The following is a 9870-nucleotide window of genomic DNA, read 5'->3' as shown; positions in this document are numbered from 1 at the left end:
ATAGATATCTATATATCTATATCTATCTATATATATATATTAGAGGCCCGGTGCACAAAAATTTGTGCACTCGCGGGGGAGGATGGGTCCCTCAGCCTGGCCTGTGCCCTCTTGCAGTCTGGGACCCCTCGGGAGATAACGACCTGCTGGCTTAGGGCAGGCCTAATCCCTAGGTGCAGCCCCTGGTCGGGCTCAGAGCATGGCCGATTGGGGAGTTGGGGCGCCGCCCCCTGTCATGCACAGAGCAGGGCGGATCGGGAGGTTGCGATGCCACCCTCAGTCATGCTCAGGGTAGGGCCGATTGGGGGGTTGGGGCACCGCCCCCTGTCACACTCAAGGCAGGGTCGATGGGGAGGTTGCGGCACCACCCCATCACGCACAGAGCAGGGCCGATCAGGGGTTTGGGGAGCTCCCCCGTGTCACAGAGCAGGGCCCATCAGGGGGTTGAGGAGCTCCCCCGTCACAGAGTAGGGCCGATAGGGGAGTTGGGGCACCGCCCCCTGTCACACACAGAGCAGGGCCTATCAGGGGGTTGGGGCGCCACCACTCTCACACTCAGGGCAGGGCCGATGGGGAGGTTATGGCTCTACCCCATCACACACAGAGCAGGGCCCGTGGGGGAAGGGGGGTTGGGGCGCTGCCCTCTATCACCCACAGAGCAGGGCCAATCAGGGGGTTGGGGCACCACCACTCTCACACTCAGGGCAGGGCCGATGGGGAGGTTATGGCTCTACCCTGTCACACACAGAGCAGGGCCCGTGGGGTGGGGGGTTGGGGTGCCGCACCCTGTCACACACAGAGCCGCAGGGCGATCAGGGGGTTGGGGAGCTCCCCCCTCTCAGGCACAGAGCAGGGCCGATCAGGGGGTTGGGGCGCCTTCCCCTGTCAGGAACAGAGCAGGGCCGATAGGGAGGTTGTGGCCCCACCCCGTCACACACAGAGGCGCAGGGCGATCAGGGGGTTTGGGCGCTGCCCCCTGTCATGCTGATCCCAGTGCGTGGAGGCCTCGCGGCTCCACTGATCCCGGTGCTGGGAGGCATATTACACTTTTACTATATAGAATAGAGGCCTGGTGCATGGGTGGGGGCTGGCTGGTTTGCCCTGACGGGTGTCCTGGATCAGGGTGGGGGTCCCCACTGGGGTGCCTGGCCAGCCTGGATGAGGGGATGATGGCTGTTTGCAGCTGATCACACACCCTTCAGGGTGGGTGTCCCCACTGGGGTGCCTGGCCAGTCTGGGTGAGGGGCTGAGGGCTGTTTTTAGGCTTGGACTGAATCTCCCAACTGCTCCTTTTTTTCTTTTTTTTTAAATTCTGGGCCAGCTTTAGCTCTGGCTCCAGCTCTGAGGCCTCTGCTCCTGAAAGAAGGTATCCGGTTTGTTTAGGTTCTATAATCAAAACAATGTATAACTCCAGCTCTGAGATCCCAGCTCGCTGAATCCTGGTTTCTGGGGTTTTGTTTAGCTTCTATATTTGTTACAGTGTTTCTTAAACTGCAGGCTCAGAGGCCAGCAAGGCAGGCGGGGAACGTTGGAGTCCTCCGTCACTGAAGCAAGCAAGCCTCATGTTAGTTCAAGCTGCCTGGCTGCCGATTGCCATCTTGGCTGGCAGTTAATTTGCATATCTCGCTGATTAGCCAATGGGAAGGGTAGCGGTCGTACGCCAATTACCATGATGCTCTTTTATTAGATAGGATACACACACACACACACACACACATCTTTAATTAGATCTTTCATTAATGAATGGTTGTTTTTTTTTAACATATTGATTTATTTTTACAGAGAGGAAGGGAGAGGGATAGAGAGTTAGAAACATCGATGAGAGAGAAACATCGATCAGCTGCCTCATGCACACCCCCCACTGGGGATGTGCCCGCAACCAAGGCACATGCCCTTGATCGGAAACGAACCTGGGACCTTTTCAGTCTGCAGGCCGATGCTCTATCCACCGAGCCAAACCGGTTAGGGCAATGAATGGAGTTTTTATAAAGATAATTGACTTATAATATAATCATTGACTCTGGAAAGAGGGGAAAAAACCAAATGGGATATCAACTTTTAGTTTCACTATTTAGAAATTGTTGCTGTGGCTCTTCCCTACATTCAAATATTTGAAAAACATTTGTTGAGCATTTAGAATGACCCTTTATTCACAGCAAAGATTCATTGGAAGCTATTTGGCACAATATGACCTCATTTCTTTAGCCTGGGATAGAGAAGGGCACCTGACCCAAACTTGACCAATGAGAAATTCTTTTCTGATAGGTATCCTTGTGTGCTTAGAACAGATTTTCTTTTTATGCTTAAGATACTTTCTGATACTTACAAGCCAAGAGGCTTTATATTTTACTAGAGGCCTGGTGCATGAAAATTCATGCGCCGGAGTGGGGTATCTTAGCCCAAACTGCCCCCTCTCACAGTCCAGGAGCCATCGGGGGGGGGGGGGAGGTGACCTGGTGATCGGGAAAGGTGACGCCCCATTACACCTCTGCTGCTGCCACTGCCGGCAGCACAAGCCTTGGCCGGCCCTGGGTACCTGCGCCTCGGGCCAGCCCTGGGCGGCTGGGGGGCTGAGGGGACTGGGCGCCACCATCTTGTGACTATGGGCGCTGCCATATTTGGGGGTGGGGCAGTCAATTAGCATATTCCCTTCTTATTGGCTGTGGGTGCCGCCATCTTTCAGGGTGGGGCAGTCAATTAGCATATTCCCTCCTTATTGACTATGGGTGCCTCCATCTTTGCAATGCGTGAAGGTCAATTAGCATATTCCCTCTTTATTAGATATGATTTTTATTGATTCATAGAGAAAGGGAGAAGGACAGGGATAGAAATATCAGTGATGAGAGAGAATCATTGATTGGTTGCCTCCTACACTCCCCTTACTGGGAATTGGGCCTGCAACCTGGGCATGTGCCCAGACAGGTAATCAAACATTGATCTCCTGGTTCATAGGTCGATGCTCAACCTCTCAACCATGCTGGCCAGGCTCAAGCCAAGAGGCTTTAACCAACAGAACTACTCTAGGGATGATTGTAAAATTCATCTCTAGGGGAAGACTGCTCTTTTGAAAAAACAGCTTAATGGGTCTACTGTATATTTGAAAGTAAAGCAAAAATTCATCCTGGAATGAAGAAGCTCAGGACAATTACGAACAACTGTAATTCACAGTGAGGTAACAGGATGACTACACTGTGGGCAAGGCTTCATCTTTGCAGGCAGCTTGCTAATGCTTGTTTGCTCTGTTTTGGGAAGTGGGGGTGCTTTTATTTACTTTGATTTGATTTGGAGACAAAAAGAGATGGGACTCTAGAAAAGGCAAGACTGATAAAGAAGGCTTTTTTTCCTGACAAGATGAGTTGGCTCATGGAACCAGGTAATTGAGGAGAGGATCCCAAATGAAGGGACATGACCAAAGCTTTCCAACTGTGCATTATGCTATTTAGTTTTAAGATTTTTCTTGCAAGCTCAGGCTTCCACTGAAAATATTTTTAAGCATGGCAACCTTGTCTTAGCTGTGCTTTGGGAAAATAAGGAAGGGTCTGTGCTCAAGCTTAAGAAGATATTGCTGGAAGTGTATATTGGTACAACTTTGGGAAGCTCTTGGACTGTTTCTTATGTACCCTTCACACTAGCAATTCTACCCTAAAATATTCTCACAAACAGGTTTTAGAACTTTCAAGAATATTCAGAGCAATGTACATAATGGGGGAATAGAGAAAGTAAAATAATGTTAGTGACTGGAAAATGGATATACAAATCATGGTATATTCTATATGACAGAATATAAAATACAACTACATACAACAGGGATGGATTCTAAAAACAAAGTTGATTGAAAACAAGCAGCAATATAATACAGCATGGAAATAATTTTATCAAGTTCAAAGACAAGCAAAAGTAAATAGTGCGTTATCTAGGAATATATATGGTAATTACATGAAGACAAGTTAAATTATTTTTAAAAATCAGGATAGTGAATACTTTTGGAAGGAAGCAGGAAGAAGGTAGGATCTGGGAAGAGCACACGGAAACTTCAATAGTATAGGTTAATGTTCTTTTTCATAAATTGGGTGATACATTTTATTATGTTTTGTAATTTACATTAACATATTCTTTTTCTATATATCAGACTTTTCCCCTTACTTTTTTCCATCACCGTTTATCCCCTTATACCAGTGGTTCTCAACCTTCCTAATGCCGCGACCCTTTAATACAGTTCCTCATGTTGTGGTGACCCCCATCCATAAAATTATTTTTGTTGCTGCTTCATAACTGTAATTTTGCTACTGTTAGGAATTGTAATGTAATTATCTGATATGCAGGATGTATTTTCATTGTTACAAATTGAACAAAAACAATATGTAATTATATATGTGTTTTCTGATGGTCTTAGGCAACCCCTGTGAAAGGGTCGTTCAACCCCCAAAGGAGTCGCGACCTACAGGTTGAGAACCGCTGCCTTATACCTTCTTGTATTTCCCCCTTTCCCCCTCCCCCTACATGTCAGAGTTTTTTTTTTTAAACTAAGCATACAATTACTGTACAATTCAGCAATTGCACTCTTTTTAAAAAATATATTTTATTGATTTTTTTACAGAGAGGAGGATGAGGGATAGAGTTAGAAACATGGATGAGGGAGAAACATCAATCAGCTGCCTCCTGCACAACTCGTGCCCGCAACCAAGGCACATGCCCTTGACTGGAATCGAACCCGGGCCCCTTCAGTCCGCAGGCCGACGCTCTATCCACTGAGCCAAACTGGTCAGGGCCATGTCAGACTTTCTTAAAAGCGAAAGAATAAATTGTCAAATTGCTTGACAGTAGAGTTATACTTGTGACAGTGCCAATGAACTGTGATTTAATTTTTTTTTCCTTTGGGGTGAAGGGGAAGAGATTCCCACTTAAACAGCTGAGTTGTAGCATCGTTGTGAGCTAGGGCAGACTTTCTAATGCTCTTGGGATATTGATGTTTTCTGCCCAACATTCTGCAGGAATTCTAGGGCGAAGGAAGCAATAGTGGGACCATATGGAGACAGCAGAAAGACTTGTTACTTATTTTACACGTTGTAAAACAGAGTAGTGTTTCATAGTCCACAAGCTGCTTCAGCTGATATAATGCACTTTTTTGATGGGTCTCCAAAGGTTGCATCACAGAGACGGAGGGGGAGGAGTTGTCCCTCTTTCCCTCTGCCTCCCCATTCTCCATAGCTCGCCAGGTCCTGTTCCTTATGCCTGATCTGGCTCCTTTACCTCCTGTAAAATTTTAAGTTCAGGGGCTAGTCAGTGCCTCTTGGAAACTGTCTCCTCCCGCTCTTGGATTTCTCATCCTAGTATCATCACACTCTGAGGTTTTTGAGCAAGTTGCTTGGTCAAACAGTTTCCGTGAGGATGAGATTATCTTGGGTGAGGACAGTGCAGCGGATACAGAGCTGTTTCCATCTAGCCGTCTAGTTCGAATCCCCTTCCCACTTAACGTCTGAGGATTTGAGGTCATCACAGGGTCTCGGTTTCTTCAGTTTGACAGAGCATGCTTTAACTTCAAAAAGTTAATACTCGAGGAACCCAGCCACCGTTTAGCACCTCCCGGGCGTGCCGCTCTTCCTTGGGGCTCTTCAAAACTGGACCGGGCAGGCCCTCCGGACTTCCCTCCTCGCAGAGCGTGCTCGAGGCCGCTTCCAGCCCCGCACCTCGCTGGGCCGAGAAAGTCCTCCAAGGAGAAGAAGGGGTCCGAGGCCGGGCGCAGGGGGAGAAGGCGTTGGCGGCGCTCTAGCCCGCGAGTTCACTCTGCTCTCCCCACGTGGGGTTCCCGATTGGCTGAAGGCCGCCGCTTCCGGCCCGAAGGCGGTACTCGAAGGAGCACGACTTCCGGCGCGAGGCGCAGTTGTCGCATTTGTCGGGCCCAATGGCGGCTCCACTGCTTCACACGCGGTTGCCTGGAGATGCAGCCGCTTCGGCCTCTGGAGTCAAGACGTTGCGCGCATCCAGGACGGGGTAAGAGTCCGGGCGGCTTCCTTCAGCGCTGCTGGGGCCAGATCCCAGGACCGGCCTTAGGGGAGCGGATGTGAAAGGGCCTGGGACAGCCAATGGGGGCGGGGGGGGGGGTTGGGGGAGAAGAGGGGAGAGGGTCGCCTCAGGTTCTCAAGAGTAAGCCCATGCTCCCTAAGTGGATACCAGCGGTGGGAGAGAGGCTGGAAAAAGTAATCGAGAAGTTAATCGATTTTCTGTTCCCGAGTCCCGTTTTCTCCTCGCTGGGCTCTCGCTGTGCTAGCGTCCCGGGCCTGGGTACTGCCTTGGGCCTTTCACGCCTCCCTCCCGCTGCTTCGTCTAGATTTGGAAAGTCTCCTAGGCCGTTTGGGTTGTCAGCGCAGTGCTGTCATTGATGGCAAATTGAATCTTATTTCTTTGTCTGAGATTTGCTTCGAGACACGTGCTTAACAAGTCTCTATCTTGTTCAAATTTTAAAATCCCTTACCCCCTTAAAATATTTTGGGGTTTAACTTTTTGAGAGCCATTAGTAGGGTTGTATGTTTTTTACTAGTCCGCTGTTTAAAAGAAGCAAACTTTGTAAAACACCTAGCGTAATATGATTCATTGTAATATTGACGAAGCTCCTACCTGCTGTTTTAGACACTGGGGAAGTAGTCTGTCCAAAGACAACGTCATTTCCCCCAACGGAGCGTCCAGCCTGGGAAGAGAAAGACAGCGAAGAGATGAACGAGATAATTCCAGATAATGATAACTGCAGGGAGAGCGGGGATGGGTATTTCAGATTTCTCATGGGGAAGGCCGCTGGCATTTGAACTTCAATTTGAATGAAGTCAATAATCCAACCATGTATAGATCTGGGGAGCAAGGATTTTCAACCGGTGTGCTACAAGAATTTAAAAAGCATGTAATACTTGACTGTTTAGTCAGGGGCACTGACCTGTTTTCCTTTAGATTGTCACAAAAATTACAACAACCAACACAATAATAGCCATCTGATGTGAATGAATCAAAATTTTATCTTTTTTTTTAAAAAAATTATTATTTACCTGTTTGTTTTTCAACATCATTTTTAAAAAAAATCTTTACCTGAGGGTATTTTTCCATTGATTTTTAGAGAGAGTGGAAGAGAGAGGGAAAGACAGAGAGAAATATCGATGTGAGAGAAACATTGATTGGTTGCCTCCTGCACGCGCCCTGGAGCCTGCACCCGAGGTACATGCCCTCGACCAGAATCGAACCCGGGAGTTTTCAGTCCGCAGGCCAACGCTTTATCCACGGAGCCAAACTGGCTAGGGCATTTACCTATTTTTTATTTTTATTTTTTGTCAGATTGGCAAAAAGTATATTTCTTGGTGTGTTTGCAGAATTTTAGTAATTAGTTTATGTGCCACGAGGTGAAACAGTTTGAAAATCACAGATATAGAGGGAACAGCAAGTGGAACCGGAACCAGCTTGGCAAAGAATGGAAAGGACATTGGCTGCAGCCTAGTAAGTAGTTGGAAATGAGGTCAGAGTGGTAGGCAGGGGCCAGATTAATGAGGACCTTGAAGACCTCATTATGGAGTTTGGATTTGAATTCTAAGTGAAGCAGGAAACCTTTTGGAAAGGTGAACATCAGGTAGCATGATCTGTTTTAAGTTTTTGAAATATTAGATCTCTGAGTGAAGAATGGATTGTTGGGAGAAAAGAGTGGAAGCAGGGAGGGCCAGTTAGGCAGTTGTCTCACTGAATGATGATGGTTTGATAAATGTTGAGGTGTGATTTTTATCATTCTCAGTCATATACTTAATAGCTTGGTAATCTTGGTTGTACAGGATTTCAGATGTGCTTGAATTAGAGAATGATTTCTTCAACTCTCCCCCAAGAAAAACTGTTCGATTTGGTGGAACAGTCACAGAAGTCTTGCTGAAGTACAAAAAGGTAAGAGATAACACATGAAGTTTGGTGCCCCCCGCCCCAGCTTTATTGAGATATAATGACATTGAGGTTTGGTTTTTTGTTGGTCAGAATACAATGATAGCTATTATACTAAAGACCAGTTAGTGTAATAATATTAATTTTAGATATCTATCTTGAAATCAAATATTTAATAATAGCATGATGCTGTCAGCTCAAAATTAGAGTAATAATCTCTTGCTGAAGTTTCACCTCTTCAGCTGCTTTATTTATATGGTTTGTTTTTCAGCAAGTGCTAGAGCAAAAACACCATAGAACACAGCATTCTATTTCTTAAGGAATTACCAAAGCATTACTTAGAACAATAAACCAGCTCTGTTAATAGGGATTTTTTGGGTTTATTTTTGTGATTCCACTAAGTCTCAGCAATGGAGGGAAAATATGAATGACTTTTGTTTTATTTAAATTGAGATATAATTGACATAAAATGACTATTTTATATGTAATACCCATTTATATTCATATATGTGAGTGGATAGTATCAACTATCATACTCAAATGTCAGTACACAAGTATACCTATTTAAATTACTTTTTTAAAAAAGGGTTTTATTGATTTTAGAGAGAGAGGAAGGGAGGGAGAGAGAAACATCGATTGGCTGCCTCCTGCACACCCCTTACTGGGGTTTGAGCCTACAAGCTAGGCATGTTCCCTGACTGGGAATTGAACCTGTGCCCTCCTGGTTCATAAGTCAATGCTTAACCACTGAGCATACTGGCTGGGCTAATTTTTTTTGGGGGGGGGGTGGGTAAGAGAACATTTATTGGGTAAATTAGAGATAGAAAATAATTCCTAGAATAAATTGCTTTTTAATTGTCACTTTAAAAAATATATATATATTAATGATTTTTTTACAGAGAGGAAGGGAGAGGGACAGAGAGCTAGAAACATCAATGAGAGAGAAACATTGATCAGGTGCCTCCCGCACACCTCCCACTGGGGATGTGCCCGCAACCAACATACATGCCCCTGACCGGAATTGAACCTGGGACCCTTCAGTCCACAGGCCAACGCTCTATCCACTGAGCCAAACCGGTTAATGCTAATTGTCACTTTCTTTTTTCCAAGCCCCCTAGCTCCACTAACATGAATTTTTAAATTTCTGTGGATTTTGTAATCCACAATTGATGTATAGAAGTTACAATGTTTCTTTTGTAATTTCATCAGATATTAAGATATAGTTAAAAGTCCTTTGATCTTTAATAGAAAACTAAAGCAAATAAAACTTAATTTCTCCCCTTTCTTGTTAAGGGTGAAACAAATGACTATGAGTTGTTGAAGAACCAGCTGTCAGATCCAGACATAAAGGTAATTAATTTTATGTTTGATCATTATCAAAGTCATTGCCACTTAGGACAGGTGTTAGTTTGCACTTCTGTTTGATCCTATTCCATTGTTTAAAACCTACTCTCTCTGTGATCCCATCTTCTTTTTTTAAGATTGTTTTTTGTCCTCTTCAGAGGATATGTTTGTTTTGTTTTTTTAATATATTTTTACTGATTTCAGAGAGGAGGGGAGAAGGAGAGAGAGATAGAAACATCAGTGATGAGAGAATCATTGATTGGCTGCCTCTTGCACTCCCCCCTTACTGGGAATGAAACCCGCAATCCAGGCATGTGCCTTTGATGGGAATTGAACCCAGCAATTGAACCTACAACCTGGGAATCAAACCTGCAACCTTTTGGTGAACAGGATGACATTCCAACCAACTGAGTCACCTGGCCAGGGCAGATCCCATCTTATTTTAATACAGTGGTTCTCAATTAAGGGCAGTTTCACTCCCTTTTTTGTTTTAAATCCTCATCCGAGGATATTTTTTCCATTGGTTTTTAGAGTAGAAGGCGGAGGGGGAGAGGAGAAACATAGATGTGAGAGTGACACATCCATTGGCTGCCTCCCCAACCGAGGCCAGGGAATTGAACCTGC

General features: G+C 45.6%; 1 protein-coding gene across 1 annotated transcript in view; it reads left to right on the top strand.

Moving 5' to 3' along the window:
- The first annotated feature begins 5852 nt into the window (after window positions 1-5852).
- The window catches only part of RRN3 (RRN3 homolog, RNA polymerase I transcription factor), a 30153-nt gene continuing 26135 nt past the window's right edge, over window positions 5853-9870 (top strand). The window contains exons 1-3 of the mRNA XM_081088935.1: window positions 5853-5991; window positions 7803-7908; window positions 9196-9252. Of these exons, the coding sequence (XP_080945061.1) occupies window positions 5903-5991; window positions 7803-7908; window positions 9196-9252 (252 nt within the window). The 5' untranslated portion in view covers window positions 5853-5902. The remainder of the gene's footprint in view (window positions 5992-7802; window positions 7909-9195; window positions 9253-9870) is intronic.

The sequence above is a fragment of the Myotis nattereri genome (genome assembly GCF_964212035.1).
Source record: "Myotis nattereri genome assembly, chromosome: 4".
NCBI lineage: Eukaryota > Metazoa > Chordata > Mammalia > Chiroptera > Vespertilionidae > Myotis > Myotis nattereri.
This window is presented reverse-complemented; position numbering and strand designations above follow the sequence as displayed.